Source organism: Drosophila hydei, unplaced genomic scaffold (assembly GCF_003285905.1).
Source record: "Drosophila hydei strain 15085-1641.00,03,60 unplaced genomic scaffold, DhydRS2 tig00000290-arrow-arrow-pilon, whole genome shotgun sequence".
NCBI lineage: Eukaryota > Metazoa > Arthropoda > Insecta > Diptera > Drosophilidae > Drosophila > Drosophila hydei.
This window is the reverse complement of record NW_022045704.1, coordinates 139,328-159,387: the sequence shown is the minus strand read 5'-3', so window position 1 is coordinate 159,387 and position 20,060 is coordinate 139,328. Positions and strand designations below refer to the sequence as shown.

The following is a 20,060-nucleotide window of genomic DNA, read 5'->3' as shown; positions in this document are numbered from 1 at the left end:
CAGCACAACAACACCCACAACTTGCCGCCGATTATGGACGCAGGCGCGAGAATAGGTTTTGGTAATATTTGTGTTCACGCCAAGAGGCATGAGCGGCGTTGGCCCACATGTTGGGCCAATTAATAGTTGCATCTATCTGCGATAAGAGGTGCTTATAGTGCAGCTGCTTATCGCGCGTGCCGAATGCTGCAGGCTGGCCGACGGATCAGCAAATTGTTGAACGCCCCATTTTGTGGCAACAACTCAACAATTGGCACGCCGCTGCTGGGGCAATTGTAAGGCTACAACTCAATTAAGTGCAACAGTTGCTGCTGCTGGTCATGATCGTGTTTTATCGATTGCTGTCAATCGTTGCCAACTGCCGTCCATTTCCTTGCCACAAGTTTTGTCACGTTTCCACAGAAACGTTTGCCACACACCCAGTCCCTCGGTTGGCACCCTTTGCTCTCCTAGCTGCGGCACGAAATTCATTTTACAAATTTCATTTTCATTATTTTTATGCTCTGTCATGACATGAAAAAGGCATATTGGTTTTTATGCACTGTTTGTCCATTTATCTCATCCTCTCTCTCTCTCTACTTTTGTTTGCCGAGCGAGTATTATGCACTCAGTTAAGCTCGATTGCACTGTTCTTACATGTTTTGCTCTTGCCTCACATGGAAAAAGGAGCTGCCTAAAAATAGCTTTTAAAAACTTGGCAAGCCAGCCAGCTGCAACAACAACAACAACAACAACAGCAGCAGCAGCAACAAAAGGAAGAAACCCGCGCTGTCTGCCACAAACTTCCACTTCATTCGGTTTTATGTGATTTGTGGGAATGAGTATGAATATGAGCTAGTGAGTGAGTGTGTATGTGTGTGTGAGTGCTTATGTTGACTGCCCTTATATTCATTCATAAAAGCCTGTGGCTAATACCCTGTAATTGCTCCACATTTGAGTCAAAATTGTAACTGAAGCAGCTGTTGTCTGTGCGGTTAACTAAATTATTTTGAATAAAGAGTTCAGACTTTATTTTTGGTTTTAGGAATATGAGAGTAACCTCATATATAGTTAGTCATATTATTTGCTTACAAATATAAAATATAATAAAATATATTAAAACTCTTAAAAAATGATCTATAGTATGAGACTGTCGTGTCTGTCTATGTGTCTATATCAGGTATTGCTACATATATATAATCTATAGAGGATAACTCAGAGCACATCATGTCAAAATAGTTTTATGTTAATGTCTCGACTTTTTGGTGTGGCAACTGCCTGCGACCTGCCACCGCGTCACCTACTACGTCTTCAGCTCCACTTGGTCGGAGCTCATTTTCTGGCAACGATTATGCTGATATTTGAAGTGCCTTTGATGCGCATTTCGTTTTTTTCTTTCGCTTCTTTTCTGTCCATTTTGGCAAAAATGTATTTTAAAACTCGGGAAGCCGGCGGTTCGGACAGCGCCGCCGCCGCCTATTGATTTTTACGAGGCAAAGGTAAAGTTTATTGAACCCGGTCAGCAACAACTACCTGAAAGCCAGGCAGGCATTCGGTTTGACCATTTTTGGGCATTTCGACCAGGCAGCAAAAAAAAAAAAGAAGAAATTTGTGTCCATTAATTTTGGAATGGCGACAGCTTCAAGTTAACACCAATTAGTCGCATCCTCTGCTCTGCTCTTCACAAACATTTGCATTGCATGCTGGGCATTTATTTGATTTTCCAAATATATATATATGTATACCTCTATCTGCTTAAAGCCACTTAAATCAACTAACTAACTTGGCTTGCAAATGTCATTGACCAGTTCGGGGCATTAAAGTGCTTGAATTGACTTTTGGCCCAAAACGCTTTGCTTTGCTGTTCAAACTTGTTGTTTGCTGTGACACGGGTCACAGTGAGGCGGCACAGCCCAGCCACGCCCCCCTTACAGCCCACACAATTTGTGTCTGGAACTGTCTCACTCTCCCTCACTCGCTTTGGCCTCTGCTTGTGTGTCCTGGGGGCCAGTCCATTATGTTGGCTTATTTGTTTTAATATTCGCTGCTCGTTGTCTCTCGCTAGTTTTGGCCAGAGTCTTTTGCATATCCCGCCGGCTTATCGTTAACAGCACATTAAAGGATTTCAGCAACTCATAGCCAACGGCTCTTACAGGACATTTGGCGACTTTTCTTGTTCAAGTTTGTGCTGTCGGCTTATCGGCAACATTGTCTTAGGCTTTAAGCCATGGCCAAGGACAACATGCAAGGATTTCCGGCTGCCTGCCTGTCTGAAGGCCAAGGACATGCCAAATCGATGCATACGAGTTTTATATATACATATTCTTTGATTAAACCCATCCATCAACTTGCAATTCAATCAAATTCCTCTGCCACGGCATGCACAAAAACAATTGTGTTGCATGCTGCTGCTTGCCTGCTCGCTTTTATCTTTAGTCTATGCTGGCTGGCTGGCTGGCTGGCTGTAGACGCCGTAGCCCGCACTTAATGCGCACTTCACTTGATGTCCTGGACACGCCCCAATTGTGTTTTTGGCATTGTCTAACGCATTGTCGCTGACAGCATCTCAACAGACGCCGCAACAGCAGCAGCAGCAGACACTTGTCTCGTCCTGGAGAGACCTCGACTTGAATATTTTAATGTGCTTGCTGCCAGAGTCCTGTGTCGTTTGTGTTAATGTCACTTGGTAAAGTTGGCAAAAGTTTTACGCTGCAGTCGACGCCGCCATCGCCGCCGCCTTGTTCGGTCCTTGTCGTTCCCGGCTCGTTATCTATTGCCGGCGAACGACAGGCGGCAGCAGCGGCGGTAGCATTGATTTAATGACGTTGACGCGCGACTCCTTTGACTCCCAACTGCAGGAGCAGCAGCAGCAGCAACAGCAGCAGCAACAGCAGCAGCAGCAGATTCAGCACCAGCAGCTTCAGCCAGAATCCAGCCATTCATACACCAGACCCACTTCTGGTCTTTTCGGTCTACGCTGATCTGCTCTGCTACGCTTTATGCTTTATTTATTGATTTAAGTTTGCAATTTCTTTGGCATATCCTTTTTTCATTCCACTCGTATTTGTTGTTGGCGCACTTATCCTTTTTGAATCCACGCTTTTGCTTTCTTTATTTGTGCAGCGTTTGCAAAATTTATGCGCGATGCCTTCGCCTGCCTGCCTGACTGTCTGCTCGTCTGCCTGTCTCTGCTTCTGCTATCAGTTGAGCAGCTCGCCAGCCTCCTGCCACTTTGTCTAAGCATCTTTTAAATAAATAACAAAAAAACCAATTGTGGAGCATAATATGGCAAAAATAAAATCAAGTCAAATAAAGCGCCTCGCGTGGTGCATTGAACCTGACAGCCAGCCTCAGCTCCTGCTACAACTCCTGGTCGTGTCCTGGCTGCATGCATGCTGCTTTTATTGTATTGCCTTTTATTGGTTTTTGATTTGTCTTCGGCTTCTTCTTTTTTCCAGTTTTTTTGTTGACTGATTTATTTACTTTTAGCCAAGCTGCTTCATTACCAATAAGGCGCTTAGTTTGTAATGTAATGCGAGCGCGAGTCCTTGAGCGCAAAATTAATTATCGAAGAGTGCTGTTGCCACGCCCTCGCCCTTTCCCAAGTTGTTGAAAACGCAATCATGTTACGCCCTTTGCTTGTTTTTAGCTTTTATTTTGTCTGCTTTGAAGTTTTCTTCATTCCTTTTTCTTTCTTGAATTTTATTTGTTTCTCACGACTGCATTTTGCGCTGAGTGTGTATGTGTGTGTAATGAAATTATTTGCAATGATAACTCACATGCAGGCAACTGCTGTCTGTCTGGTTGTCTCGGTCTTGCCTCAGTCGTTCCATTTGGCAGCCACTCAATGGTCGTCCAACTCAGGTTCAAAATTCGTCCTTCAGCTCGCAACTGCAATTTAATTACTTTCTACGGCTGCCTTTGGTATTTCGTGAGCATGTGTGTGTGTATGGGTGTGCGTGCTTGCCACAAATGTAACCCGAGCAGCAACAAAAACAAAATTTAGCCATTTAGCAAGAAGCTGCATTATATTCATGTGAGCCCAGCTAAGAGCATAGGTTTATGCTCTGAAGTGTACAGTGCAGGCTGACTATAAGCACTAGGTAAATTAAATTTTATTCGAGAAGCTTGACAAGTCTGAAGTGCTTCATCTAAGTTAGATAAGTAATATGAATAGATGAGTTAACAAGAATGGGATGGTGGGCAGGAGTTGTGCCTTGGACAGGGCTTAAAAGCGCATTTAATACATAATTTTGATTGAAATTTGATTTATATATACAAAAGAGTTTATAAATCTAAAGAATCTATAGTTTTTTTATTTCAATAAATATTTTTTGTCTTTTTGTATTTCATATTTCACACATAATTTTGCGCAAATATTTTACCTCTCAGCTTTATTGGTTGAAGTATTTCAAGCATTTATACACCACAGTTTTGTATACGTTATATACCTGTTATATATATATATATATCTGTATTTATGTTCATTAGTTTGCTTACAACTCATGAGAGCATGAATTTCAATTTGCGGCCTGGCGGGCGAGCTCCACTTAACAGACAATTGCAAAGTGTTTGAACTGAAATTTAAAGAGCAGCAAAAACTTCTGCCTGAAACTTGCTAACAAAAGGAATCCATGGAGCAGCAGCCGTTGGGGGTTATCCTGGGGCGCTGTCCTCGCACATTTGCCAACGAGCATGTGCTTTAAATCATTTTCATTTTCAACAGCTGCTGCTGGCTGCGCTGCTCTGCCTTCTCTCTCTCTCTCTCTCTCTCTCTCTTTATACTTGGTCATTGTCCTGCGCTGATTTAGCGCTGGACACTTATCGCACCTTGTTTAGTCAGTTAAACTGTCAGCCAGACGAGTGGTGTTGGGCAGCAGGCAGCAGCGGCACAGCGTGTTTAAGTATTTTGTTTGTTTTTTAAGGCCACGCCCACAGCCGCCCACTTGATTAATTGCAGTTTTGTGCGGCACTTGCTGAAGGAGCAGCGGCAGCAGCATTTGAGAGTGTCGCTAATTATTTATGTAAATGTTTTCACTTGAAATGATGGAACATTTTTATGTGGGCGTGGCGCTTGGTCTGGACAGCGCTTAATAAGCCGTTCAGAAAGTAAAAAAAATACTGTTCTTAATTAAATACCAAACGCGTGTGTGTGTGAGTTGGTGTTAGCCTGTCTGGCGGCTGTCATTATCCTGCTAGCTCACATGCTAGCGCCAGCTCCTTAATTAGAAATGCTAATCAGAACGCGCGGCACAGCCACTTAGCGACATTGCGTATACGCCATGTCGCACACCTAGAGCGACGGCGCATTTACCTTTTGTTTGCCAGCATATCTGTCGATTAGTGGTCTCATATGTGAACGTGTTTGTGTGTGAGTGTGTATGTGTGTGTGCGGTTATTGCCTTGCTAGTTAGCTGCTGCTGCTGCGCTGCTTTGACTTTTATTGGCCTCCTTAAAAATGTCTTCAAAGTGCACTGGCTTCAAGTTTCGTTTTGTGTTTTTGTTTTCAAGGGAGATTTCATTTTTTAATGTCGTGTTTATTTTGACATTTTCATTATGTGTGTGTGCGTGTTGTCTGTCTGCATTATGCTTGAGTTTGCTTTTGTTGCTTTTAATTATATTTTATTTTTCACGCCGCACATTTTGAACTTTTGGCTTAGCTGAAATGTGTCTGAAATATGTCGACTGCAAAGTTGTTGCAGCCGAAATATATATTTTAAATGCAAGTTCAACTCGAAAACTTGAACTTGGTTGGTTTTCTTAATCAAACTTTTACCATGAAGTTTTTCACTTTTACGTTTTCTTCTTTCGAGCAAATGCAACTCTTGACGCCATTGTATTCGAGCATTTGAGCTTAGAATTTGGTCTGCTCTTTTGTGCCCGTGTAATTAAAATGCAGACAGCCATTTGGCATTCCAGTTTCGCTTTGCTTTCCGCTTAGCTTTGCTTTCTTTTCATTATATGTATATATATTTCTCTTATTTTTTTTTGCTATTTTTTGCAATTATAAAGATATGCGTTCAAAGTTGATAAAAAAAAGGGGACAGCAAAGGAAAAAAAGTAATTTACTTCAACTGCTCCCCAGTTGCTGCCCTCAGGGAATGGTCACCAATTAGTTGACTGCAACAAAAAAGAAAGAAGCAGAAAAAGTGCAGCAAGCGCTTTGCTTATCAGCAGAGAGTTTGTATGATAAAAAGGCTGCGCCTATTGGCTGCTTATCAGTTGAGTAAGGCAATGCAAGCAGAACGCATTATTAGTGCAGTTTGTTTGCTCTGCTGTGCTGTGTGTATGTTTGTTTAAAGTTCATTGATCCGCAGCGGCGATAAGGCCTGCCATATAAAAATAGTTTCGTTTTATCACTCATACGCACCGTGTGCCCGTTCTGACCTGATAAGCGTGGGCAAAAATAGCTGCCGGCAACTGCATAGTAACACACATTGTAGCTGCACGCAGACGACTTGCTAAATCGCCAGGGCATTAAGTTAAGTGGAAGAAATTACAGCCAGAGAGAGCGCGAAAGTGAGAGAGGGACTGAACAGCGTGTAATTTCTTTTCTGTCTCTGCCAGCCAAATGGCTTACAGTTCGTTTAGTTGGCCTGGTAATATGCCAGGGCTTAAGTTCCAATCAAAGCAATCTACTGTAAGAACATAAAACACATGCTCCTGCTGCAGCTGAGACTGCGACTACGACTACGACTCTGCACACACAAACACGTACAAAAAAAGAGGAACATAATAATAGAAAAATAATTAAACAATTAACTTTTATGATTTGGCTGCCATTTTTTGTTTGTCCTCTCAGCCAGCTGCATAGAGATTGGCCATAAGAAAACTATTAACGCCGTCAAATGCATTTAAATGGCATGCTTAAACGCAGTGGGCGTGTCAGCTTTAAGCTTGAAGCTGTATTTATACACTGTATGCTAAACATGAATATAATTGCCTTTCGGGGCCAATTTTAAAATAGAAAATGTGGCAGACACACAGCTCGCTCGCGGGGCCAGTTCAATAAACTGTTCGAAAGCTGCCGACGAGCATTTTCCTAAGCATACTTATAGGGGCGCCAGTCAAGACAAGATTGTACAAAAAAATTGTATTTCAAGAGATTGCATTTAGTTTTTAGCTTTTAGCATTTGCCATTGGCATTGACTTTGCCAATAAAAGGCCATTATGCTATAGAACATTGAACGCACAATAAATAAACCAGACTGGCCAAGCGACAACAACAGCAGCAGCAACAGCAACAACTTGAAAGGGCAAATACAATTTATTTGCAAATTGATATTTAAGGGTCAGACCAGGCAAAAAGCGAAGTCAGCGCATAAATAAATGATTTGCCAAAGAGACAGCAGCAAGAGATAAAGCTAATGGCTAAATGCAAAAAATGTCATTGAAAAACTGAAATGAAAAAATAAAACAAATGCGAAGCAACCAAAATGAAAACGAGCTGAAATATTTATTTAGAAAGTGACGAGGCTTAAATACACTTGCTGGCATAGACATAAATGTGAGATCGAGAATATAAAATATTTATCTAAAAATAAAAAGTATTGATTAATAATTCAAAATTTAATTCGAATTTAAAAACTACAAATGAAATAAAAATTAAACAAAATAAAATAATAAGAAATAATAAATAAAATATAAAAAATAATAAGAAATAAAATAAAAAATAAAAATCGAAAATTAAAAAAAAAGAAAATAAAGTAAAAGGAAATAAGAAATATAAAAAATAAAAATTAAATAATTAATAATATAACAATATAGTAAATAATGAAATAAAATCAAAAAAATAGCTTACTGAAAACTGAAAATTAATACTACAAAATAAAAATGTTTTAAAGTTGTTTTAAATTGCGCACTATAACAATGGATATATACTTAAGCTGCCTCAATAGTCTTCTACATTTGCATCTTCATCAACTCTACATTCAGCTTAACTTGAAAATATAAGCATAATATAATACAATTTAAACAAAAGTCAGCCAAGCCATGCACCACTACATGCCACATGACAAATCTCTAATGCCCTGAGCAAGCATATTTCCAAAAAAAAAATAAAAAACAAATTAAATAACAGCTGAAACTGAAGTGCGCTTGGGTTTTGACATGCCAAAGAAACTTGAACAGTGCATATGTCTAATATGAAAATTTCAAAAAGAATTCATTCAAGTCAAGAGTGAACTTCAAGTTCAGTGCTCCAAGGCAGAAAGCAGCGCCTAATAAAGTTATAACGGCGAAATTTCATTTTGCATTATTTTCTATAGAGTTTTACACTTGTTTTTTGCTTAGCGAGTTTTCATTTAGCAATTGTGTCGCGCATTTGAATTAAGTGCAAATGATACGCAGGCTGGTGGCAGTTGGCAGGTGGAGGAGGTGCAGCAGCAAACGACACGCTTTTAAGCCACTTCGAGTAGCGCTTAACCCCCAAATGTGGCCCCCAGCTGCGCGCGGCTGCCCCGCATTTTCCCTTACCAAAAACTAAAGTCTGTTTCCGTCTGGCATTGGTCTGGTTCGGTCTGCGTTTGGTTTCTGTTTTGGTCGCTTTGGCTGCTTTGGCACTCCTTTTGCGTGTTTTTTTTCCATTGTCTGTCTGCTGGGTTTTCTTTTTTGTTTTCTCTGAATTTATTGAAATGTTTGTTTGTCTGCATTCGTTGTTGCCGTTGCTGCTGCTGCTTCTGCTGCTGGTTGCATTGTTATGTGCTACGGCACAGCTGCGCCCTGTGTCCTGGCTCCTATAGCTCCGTATAGCGTATCCCTATGCAGTCCCCTTTTGCTATTGTATTCTTGTGGCCCTCGCTGCGTTTGTTGTCGCAAAATATTATTACTCCATTTCATTTATAAGAGTGCCGCCTGCTAGTTCCTTATTGCCCCGTGTTCCTGTCAAATCCCCACCTTAAACCTAAACTAAACTCCTCTCACATCTAGTCCTTGCCTCCATTTGTACAATGTTCTTTGACAATATTTGTCTGTTGGCATTTTTATACTCTGTATATGGAAGGGATTGCAAGTAAGTATGATAGTTGAGCCAGGAGATCAAAGGAGCTGGCAGAATGCCTATACGATCAATATCATAAAAGTATGTTCAGCCTTTGGCTAAGTCAATTAGTTGCGAAATATGTAACTGTCGAACTTCTGCAGCTCGTGAGTTCTTGGAGTACTCTGCCTGTTTATGTTGCTCTATAAGTGTCTGACTTAATCTGCTGTGTACAAATGCATAAACCTTAGGTACTGTATTTTTTTGACTCTCAGAACATGATAAACATATTAAAATAAGTCACAGGTTCGAATCGCATAAAAAAACAGTTTTTTTTAATTTTATGTAGATTTCTTTTGAACTAACTTTTGAGTTACAAATAATTTCTTTCAAACTATAATGAGTCTTTTGGTAATATACTCAGACTCAAATCGAAGCCAGATATTTTTTCTTCTTATCATCAAAAACTTATTGCTTCGTTCCAAAAGGCATAAAGACCCTCTTAGAAGTAGACATAGACAGCAATGCCTAGAAAGACAAAGGTTCGGTTTCATATCATTCAGTATGCAAGTAACAAATACATAATTAATCTAAATTAAACTAGCAAAGCAGCAACTGTAGGGTATCTAGCTAACTCTTATGCTGTCTTTCGAATTCTTTTCTTAACGCTGACCTGTTGGCTCGCCTTTAATGATTATTCTGCTGTTGTCTTGCTGTTTGCCTGTGAGTGATATATATATAGTCTAATTTGTGAAAGCAGCTTATCAGCAATTACAGGGTATCTTGTTAATGGCCATTGCTATTTATGCTCTACTTCATATCCTTTTAACTGTGGCCTGTTTGCTCGCTTGGATTGCTTTTAAAGATTATTGTGCTGCAGTCACAGATGCAGTAGCTCAACAAGACTGTTGTTTGTCTGTGTGTGTGTGTGGGTGTGTGTAGAAGATTTCTAGCCAGCAGTGTAGGGGCTTGGCATGTTTGCAATTCCATTTCATTGTCAGTGTCATACGACGACGTTTGCTTGTTTTTCTGGCTTGTCATTGGCTTTGAATGCTGCCAGTTAATCTGCAGTGGAAAGGCGCAGCTGGCTGAGCAGCCGCAATATTAAAAGTCATTTTGTATCTGGGCTGCCACTTGGCCAAATTAAGCAGAGCCTGTTGCTGCCACGCCCACAGCACCTTGAGTGGCATTTTGTAATTCAGTTTTAGTTGCAACTTTCCTTTGTCTTTGGGTCTTTGTTGTCGCCCACTTTATGGCAAGCCAGCCGTTTCATCTGTATTGCCCCCGCTCCATGCTTCACTCAGTTGGCAATACAATTTTTCAATTTCCACAAATGACAATCGTCAATTGACGTTGATAGTTTTTCCGGCAGGCAGCCAACCAGGCAGGCTTAATAAAATCGTTTGACATCAAATGGCTGCAAAGCGAGGACGCCCACAGCTGCTGCTGCTGCTGCTGGTGGTGGTGGTGGTGCTGGCACCAACATCAATTGTCGATTAATGAGGCGTTGCACAGTGTCGCATAAATTAAACAACTACACTTCTTTCACAGCGCCCAAAAAAGCAACTAAAATATTTAATAACAGCGAGCAGCTAGCGGCCTAAAGGGGCCAAAAGCGAGTTTCATGTTTGTTTACTGTCTGCACAAACAAAACACGTAAGCACACACGCACACACACGCACACACACACGAGCATTCATGTGTAAGGCCTGTAACCTTTTGAGTTTTTAGCTTGTTTTAAAGTAAATACTTTGTAAATGTGGAAGAATACTTGTTAACTTTTTAATAAAGCTTGAAAGGCAGCGAAGGCAGTGACAAAAGTTTAGCATAAAAATTTAATTTTAAGATATGACTAAGGAAGAAAATAGATAGAGTATAAAATGCATATTTATGTACTTATAAAGTATAGTAAAAATATTAAATTTTATGAAATACTTAGAGAAGAAAATAGAAAATTTATTTTATTATCTACAAATATATTTCTTAAAATTGAGTAAAAATATTCCATTTTAAGCAATAATGTGAAATCGAAAAAAGAATATATAAAATATATATATAATATTCAAATGCATAAAATTATTAAAAACAGAATTTAATAACCAAGCATAAGGCTCTGGCAGTAATGCGCAGTAATTTTGGCCCTGAGGCCTGCTTTCGCACACTTATTTAAGCCCCTCTTTTGGCAAGTCACTCTTAATTATTTTTTTTGTTGCAATTTTAAAAGGTTCTTAAAGGCCTAAGTAGTACTTTCAGATAGCTTAACTATATATATATAAATAAGAATTTATACATTTATATATATATATATATATATATATATATATATATATATATATATATATATATATATATATATATATATATTCCATTTATATATTCCATGCACTCAACAATTCTTCGTTCTGCCTTTTTCCATTGAATGGCTTCATTATTTCCGCATAATTTGTTAAAAATAATTGAAATATTAATATAAACTTTCAATTGATACCAAATAGTATTTACTATATGCTTGGCATGCATTAAATTAAATATCAAAATAGCAAATTTTTCAACTGAAATCTGAACAACAATTTTAATTGCGTGCTTTTTTAAAAAATAAGTGAATTAAATGTAATATTGATTTCACTAATTAAATTTCATTTAATTGTCAATTAACAAAAATAAAATAAAGTTCAATAATGCATGAGTTGTTAATGAATCAGTTCAAATATACTCGCTCACCTCATCTCATTTCTTTCTGTCTGCGCCACGCCCACTGTTAAGCAGACTGCATAGTGGCGGCAAAGGGAAACGCATGAAATTTCGCTCTCAAATATTTATGGCCATCGAAAGTAACAATTTTAATGGATTTCGCCAACTTTTGAGACACTTTTCAACTATACATATATATGTCTATATAGATACATATATATAGCATATATATCTTTATATATACAAATCCCTTCGCTTAGCTTCCCCTTTTCGACAGCCCATTGAAATGCAATTTAATTTAATGTGTTTATGAAAATCGTAGCACTTGGCAACGGCAATTGAATTGCCATTGTCTGCCTTGGGGGGTGTGGCACATGTTGTCGACTCGTGAGTGCAAACCAAAAGAATTGTGGTAGGAAAAGAATGAGAAATATTGTATACCCTAACAAGAGGTTACTTGGCAAGTCAGTATATGATAAAGAAAGTGTTCACAGTTGTGAATGAGATAAAGCTTTGTCTTTCATATATGTATATCGATACTCTGTGATCCCAAAGATATCAACATAGTTAAGATACCCTCTTAAAGGGCATGCCTACTGCCTGGACTTTGATTTGTGGCCGGTCGAATCACGAGTTACCAAATTTGTTGTTTGCCAGCGACTCGAGGACCCTTTAATAGCATGTGAATATTTATGGTCAAAGGGAAACGCGCTGTCTGAGCTGATTTATGCTGGGTGGCTGTGTGGCTGTGTGGCTATGTGGCTGTGCCAAGGAAATGACAACTGAATGGCTTCATTAGCGCCAACAACTTTGCCAAGTTAATGCAAAAGTTTATTGCACTTCGACTTTTGACTTTAACAATTTCGGGCAAGGCACTGCTGTTAAAACTTGACAAAATGTAAAAAAAAGGCAAGAGAAATAAAAATAATTTTCATGCTTATGAAAATTTGTGGCATAAACCCCAAAAGAGCACGCGACATTCATAAACGATGTGGCAGGGCGCTTTGTGGCCGTTGCAACCAGTTGCGCCACTTGACCATTTGGGCAGCCAAATTAACAAATTGTCACGTAGCCAAGCAATATATAGACATTTCTCTATATATATTTCACTCACTCTCTCTCTCCCTACATATATAGAGAAATTTCTATATATATTTATTGTCTGAAATTGATGGCGTGTCTTTGGCAATGCTCTTTGGCTAGAGCTTAACCTCAATTGCTATTGTTGTTTGTGTAGCCCAAGAATATGCAATTGTTTTATGCCCACGTTGCCCGCCTCGCACTCAATCAACTCAATTGCTGCTTAAGCGTGTCTGCCATACAAAATGCCCTTTTGTTTAATGAGTCAAATTTGTGCGCCGTATCGCTTACTCTGCAACAGCCACGCCCCCAAAACCAAACAAGCCAAACTGGCCAAAAATTTAATGCAAACATTGATTAATCGAGTTTAATGCCAGCTCGCGTTGATTTCATTGTTGTAGGCGAATTTATGAGACAGGCAAACCTAGTAATGGGGGAGATACAGCACTCTCCAAAGGGGCTTAGCATTTGGAAGGCACAGGACTCTTGGCACCTTGTGCAAATATTAATTTGCTGATTGTTTTGTTTTCGCATCGTTTTTGACTGTTTTTGTTTGGTTAATTCGACACGACTGGCGCTTTGGCTTGCGCTTAAGAGCTCTTTGCAAATATTTGCACAGCATTCCATCTATGCATCTGCTTATGTTATGCTAAACCCTCGTCTTGAGCGCCTTATTAAAAGTGCATTAAACTTGTCCTCCAGCTGGAAGAGACATAAACACGTAGTGCTTCAATTCCCATTGCTGCAATTGATTAGGACGTACGTGTCCTGGCGTCCTTGTGTGTGTTTTAACTCTTATTACTAAATAATGCAGCATGTCTGCGTTGTAATGCGGGCATGTGAGTGTGCAGGTGTGTGAGTGCGAGTGTGTGTGTTCGGTCGTTCGGTCACCTGGGCAAACGGCAATTACCTGTGCGGTATTGAAGCTTCTCAAACTTTGATTAGTGTCTGCTATAGCTTTTACGTATTTGGCCATATTTTGTGCATCCTTCAACACCTTTTACAAATACCCTGTAAGATCAAGCTGGGGCAGTTTGATGTTGTGTAAGGTAGATAAAGGCGAGATCAACATAGGGAATGCAGTTTGATTTTGCCATTTGCAGCTGTTTTTGGTTAGAAATTTTGCTTGACGATTGCAGCTTCATTTTGACTTTATTAACAAATCGATAAATCGATCATTTTATTAGCTAAACAACAAAAATTGTATTTAGATAGAATCAATAAGTTTCTTTAAAGCATAAGCCCAAGAGAAAGCTGCGAAGCAACTGCCTAAGCTGTGCGGCTGCCGGCTTGAAACTTAAAAGACAGCTAAAGCTGTAAAGCCCACTTCCGACTGATCTACAGGGTATCTCTTATGCAGTTAACTGCGTGCATGCAGTCTTATTATTTTAGCATTCGTATTGACTTTGGCTGCTTGACGGCTTTATTAGAGCTGCGGCTCGCCATATTGATTATCGATTGGGGAATTGCCCTGACTCAGGTCTGTTCTGGCCATTGTATATATATATATATATATATATATATATATATATGTGTGTGAGCTTTCAATTTAGCCATCCTGTTAGCCATTTGGCTTAGCCAGCTAGACACACACGTCGCTAGCTGCTTGGCTGGCTGAATGGCTGGGCACGTTTGGATTTTATGGTTCATTTGTTGTTGCGCTTAGACGCCAACGTCCTGTTTTCGCTCACACACATACAAATCTATATATATATATATATATATATATATATATATATATATATATTTGTATCGTACGTAAACATATTGTGCTTATACCCTGGCACCTTGGCATTATTATAGTTTTCTCTTAGCTACACATAAATTCCCGCTCAATATTTGATTATATTTCTGCTCGCCGTTTGAACTCAACTTTAAATTCAACGAACAAACACACAGACACATATGCTAAACGAAATTTGGTTCTTTCTTTTTGTATTTGCAGATTGAGGACGAGGGCAATCATGGCAATGATGAGACACGCCTCTTCATACTCTCATCGCTGGCCCAGTCACAGATGAGCCGCGTCGCTTGCATCTTGTGCGAGGAGCCGTTGCTTGTATTCGATCGCTATCCGCTGGTCGATGGCTCCTTCTTTCTAAGTCCCAAGCAGCATTCCAGCGGCTGCATTGAGGTAAGTCAACCCATCTCCCCCGCGCGCTCACTCTCATTACTTGTGGACCCTAAATGCTCATCATTAATAACCATCAAATGTTGGCACTGGGGCTACACCCACGCTCGGGCCGCTTTCACTCGCCCACGTGGCAAGAAGAACTTTCAGCTGCAATTAGTTGTTGCAAATTTGACAGCAGGCAGAAAAGAGTTATATATATAATGTGTCTCTACAATGGGTGAAATGTGAAATGCGCAGCAGGCGGGGAAAGGCGGACTGCGGCGCACCTAAGTCGCCTTTATAACATTTGCAATTTATGACCCATTTCAGTCAGCATAATTACAGCAGCGCCTAATAAACTGCCAAGCGGGCGCAGTGTTGCAGTTGCTGCACAGACGCACACGAAGCGACCCACGTGCAACAGAGTCGCCGTCGAAGCAGCAGCAGCAGCAGCAAGAGCAACCTACACAGCCAGCCTTTGGCTTTTTGTCATGCCTGGGCTGACATGGCTTCCCGCTTCCCTTGTTTGCGCTTTAATTTAAACCTGGATTTATAATTCATTGCCAGCTGGCCTGGTCTGGTCTGGTCTGGTTGGGTCTTGTCTGGGCCTTGGCTCTGTGCACTGTGCCTCGACTGTTGGCTGCCACTGTCGGAGGGCCAGCGTCCCGTGGGCGTTTGCTATGCATTTTGCATTTTATTTGAAATTATTATGTCGCGTCGCCAGTTGAAGCCCTTCTTTTTATGTAGAAAGTTGCAAAGAAATAATTTTTCATTGTTGCGCCAATGAATTATGCGACTGAACTTGGTCTCTTGTTTTTTTTTTTTTTTGTTAACCAACCAAGCAGCTTATTCAATGTGTATATATGTTCTTCTCCCCGCTATTGCAGGTCAAATACGAGGGACGCATGCTCTACTTGACCTGCGTCTGCATGAGCTGCCTGGATGGCACCTCCAGCTGCCGTGTCATCAGCTGCAGGTAAGTCTCGCGAGAGGATGTCTCCTCCTGGAACCCACAATGTAATTCAATCAAATCTATCGTCTCGTATAGATTCTGCAATGAACCCTGGGATGGCTCCAGCCTGGTGCTTGGCACAATGTACGCCTACGATATCTTTGCGGCTATGCCCTGCTGTGCTGAGCGTTTCAAGGTGGGTGAAATTTAAATTTTCTATGCTGAACATTTAATGTTAAGGCTAAGTTCAGGCATTTTTTATTAATAAAAGAGTTTGAAAAGATTTAAAAGTTTAGCTAGAGATTATTTATTTTGCAGTAAAACGAAATTTGATTTCAAGAGCTTACAAAGCACATTTAAAGCTAGGAGATAGATTATTTGTATTGACAGGAATTCAGTCATGGTCTTATTGATATTTAAAGAATCTATTAAAGCACATGAAAGGCCTAAATATTTAGTGATCATCCCTAGCCCCATTAAAATCCAAATGTGGATCAAAACTTCATTTAAAAAGCTTATTCTTTCTTGATTTTTAAAGAGCTTTTAACGTGCAGCTTTAGCTTTGCAGACAGCGCTTTAATTGAATATAATCTATATGCATAACGTGCTTCAAGTTAAATGTTGATTGAAAGCTGCTGGTAAGCTTTTAATAGCTGTATATTAATATCAAGCTAAAAGCACATTGAAAGCTTTCATATGTCTTATGTGAATACACTTAAACTCACGTAATACTTAAAGCTCGTTGTCTATTGCTAATCCTGCTCAACTTGGAAGCATTTCTCCATTACCGATCCCACCTCAATTATTTTTACGTAATCCAAATAGGTTTTATTGCCCTAAACTCTTTCATAGGCTTCTCATTTGCTTAGCTGCTTTGCCATCCTCTGCAATTCGAGCTAATTCCAACAATATTTTTTGCCTTTTCGTTTACTTTTCTGTTTTTTTTCTTGCAGTGCAATAATTGCTTCAAGATGCTAATGCATCCACAGCAGCGGCTGAGCTTCTACAGCGACTACTCGCACGGCGTCACTTGCCCCTATTGCAACACGCAGGACACTCACTTTGTTAAGCGGCTTAGCTACTGCTACGCCAAGAGCAATGCGACGCGGCTGCAGGCGATCGCATAACATGAGGCCCCGTTGGAGACACCAACGGTTGCTGGCGCAAATCTAAATGCGAACGCAGTCACAGCCAGTGCCAATGGTGCTTCAACGGCCTCCAAGCAGCCGCTCTTTAATGCGGCCATCGACTACTCCGCCCCGCTGCAACAGCAGATTAATCCCGACTTAATTGGCGCCCATCCGCACGCCCAACAACATCAGCAGGTAAGGCAGCAACAGCAACAGCAGCAGCAGCCAGCACAGCAGCAACAACAACAGCAGCAGCAACAGCAATTAGCAACGGTTGCCCCCACAGCAGTGGCTGCCACACAGCGTGCACCAGAAGCTGCCTATTTGGTAACAGCAGCAGCAGCTGCTGCGCGTGCTGTCAGCTATCAGCAACAGCAACAACAACAACAACAACAACAACAACAACAACAGCAGCAACAACAACAGCAGCAGCAGCAGCAACAGCAGCAACACAAGTTAAGCTACTCAAATAGCCTCATGGCCATGGCGGATGTTATGAGCAAGTATCAACAACAACAACAACAACAGCAACAACAACAGCAGCAGCAACAGCCACTCAAGCAATTGGGCCACTTGAGCCTGGCCCACGAGTCCAACGGGCTTTTATTGAGCAACATTAACAACAGCAACGCCAACAACAGCAACAGCAGCAGCAGCGGCAGCAACAGTGGCGTTAGCAGCAGTATTAGTAACTTATTAATTAGCCATAATTCACAAAACAACAACAGCAACAATGGCGTCAAATTGAACGCCTGGTCACAGCCGGCACCCGCCGCCAACATGGCCCAGGCGGAGGCCATTTCTGCATTGTGGGGCTGCGCCAGCAATGCCTCAACCAGCGGCTGTTCGTCGGGCAGCGGCTCACAGCCATCGCTCAGTCCAACCAGCAGCCACAGCAAGGAGCTGCTCTGGACCCAAACCTCGCCCAGCTGCGCCCAGCTTAGGGATAATTTCTATACGGCTAAGGAGCTAATGCTGCCGCATGCTGCCTCGCCCACAGCCTCGTTGACCAGCTCGTCGGGCGCCTCCTCGAACGGCGGCGGCGGTGGTGGTGGCGGTGGCAGTGGCGGCGGTGGCTGGGGCAATGGCAATGCTGCACACTACGCCAAGTTGAGTGCTGCACAGAATATATGGGAGCTGCCAACAGCACAGGCCCAGGCCACACAGCTCGTACCGGACATGTTTAGCGATCTCTTGTGCAATCTGCACATTAGCCAGGATGGCAGCAACAGCAACATCAACATCAACAGCAAGAGCAAGAACGGCAACAGCAAGATCAACGATGCTTCAGATGTGAGCTCGAATTCGTCATCGGCAGCTGGCGAGCTGTTGGAGGTGGCCAACATTTGGCGGCACAGCAGCAACATGCAACATGCCATGCCCCAGCAGCAGCAGCAGCAGCAGCAGCAACTCTTTGAGGAGCCGGCAGGTGGCGCTGCCTGCATGCAGCTCTTCAATGACTATCTAAACATGAACAACTAAAGCAGCAAATGTTACTCTAGCCAAATTTAACAGAGAATAGTAACAGTAACATTAACATTAACAGTAACAGTAACGGTAAATATTAACAGTAACATTATATACTAATAGCAACGCCAACACCAAGAGCAAACAACCAACAGGCAGGTAAAAGCAAATTTCCAACAACTTTTATAGCAATATATCCAAATAAACAAACAACTTGCGCCTGCCAGCAAAAATGTTGCTGTAGTTTACTTTTAAACTAATCTAACATAAAATGGCAAAACGATTTTACTAAAAACAAGAAGAGAAAAGAAAAGATGCGAAAAACAAAATGTAACTAAAAACAAATTTCTTGTTACTTTTGTTGAGTTTGAACATTTTTAGCCCACACACACACACAAAAATGAAGAAAACTAAATCTAAATGAAAGCAATTCTTAGTTTTATATTATAAAAGAAAATTTTATACGACAAAAAAAATTTACCAAAAAAAAAACAGAAGAAGAAAGGGAAAGGATTCGCCTACTTTTTGGCATGAATTTTTTTTATTATTTAGCGAGGATGAAGAATGATGAGAAAATGTATTGAAAGCAAAGCATTTAAGGTTCGTTGAGATAAGATGAAAATTTGCTGTGCTGCTCAATAAAAAAAAATATACATAAAACAAAAACCCACAAACAAATATAAAAATAATATATTAAAAAAATTAAAACAAAACATTTTTGCTACAATTTATATATAATTATGAAAAACAAAAAACACATAAATTTATAAACTAAATTAAGCGATAAGTTGCACATCTTTACCTAAACGATTGGTAATTATTTTAGATTTTAGTCAGCAAATTGAAAAGGCAGTAAAACCAACCCCCGCCACCCCCACTAGCCCCGCCTCGTAACCCACCCCCAAAGCACTTACACAAAATTCAATAATTCAGCTAGCGAACCGGCACATGCAATCCACAAAATAGTTCAAACCCCAACAACAGCAAACCGAAGCCCCAAATGGTATTTGAGAGGAGAAAACCATCTGCCCGCCCATCCTAAGATATAAGTTTTGTTTTTATTTACATAAAATAACAAACAAACAAAAAATAATAACAAATTTTCGGCGCAGCGTGATTATTAATTGATAAGTTTTAAGCTAGGAATTCCCATTAAAAAATAAGATAAAAAAACAATTGCAAATTTCAACATTTCGGCTAGGTTATCATTTTTGTACTATGTATGAATATGCTTAGGTCTGCCCCCTCCCTTTCTCCCCCTCCCCCTCTCACCCTCATTCTATATATGTATCTTTATGCGTGTATCTATGTATCTATCTGTAGTATTTGATTAGCAGCAAGGCAAATGAGCAGAACAGCCGTTTGTGATGGATCTCTTGTGTGTTTTTGTGTGCTTTGCACGCACAGATCACAAATCGCTATCGATAGGGTTTTTGATAGGTTTAAGCAAGTATTTTTTTCTAAATTTAACATTTTACGATATTACTATATATATACACTTATATGGTATGCAAACATCCCAAACAATTTAAAGAGCGGTTCAATGTTTCCTGTTTTGTGTTTTAATTTTGTGCATCAATAAAGGAAAAGTCACCAAAAATTCCCCACTTCCCCACTGCTCCATGACCCAACCCAAAAACTCATGAATTGTGTTAAACATTTTTTAAGATT

At 40.4% G+C, this 20,060-nt stretch overlaps 1 protein-coding gene across 1 annotated transcript in view; it reads left to right on the top strand.

Annotated features, from left to right (window-relative positions):
• LOC111603233 (headcase protein) overlaps window positions 1-18,802 on the top strand; it is a 99,647-nt gene extending 80,845 nt beyond the window's left edge. The window contains 4 exon segments of the mRNA XM_023320737.2: window positions 14,673-14,861; window positions 15,728-15,816; window positions 15,889-15,988; window positions 16,746-18,802. Of these exon segments, the coding sequence (XP_023176505.2) occupies window positions 14,673-14,861; window positions 15,728-15,816; window positions 15,889-15,988; window positions 16,746-18,404 (2,037 nt within the window). The 3' untranslated portion in view covers window positions 18,405-18,802.
• The last annotated feature ends 1,258 nt before the right edge of the window (window positions 18,803-20,060 follow it).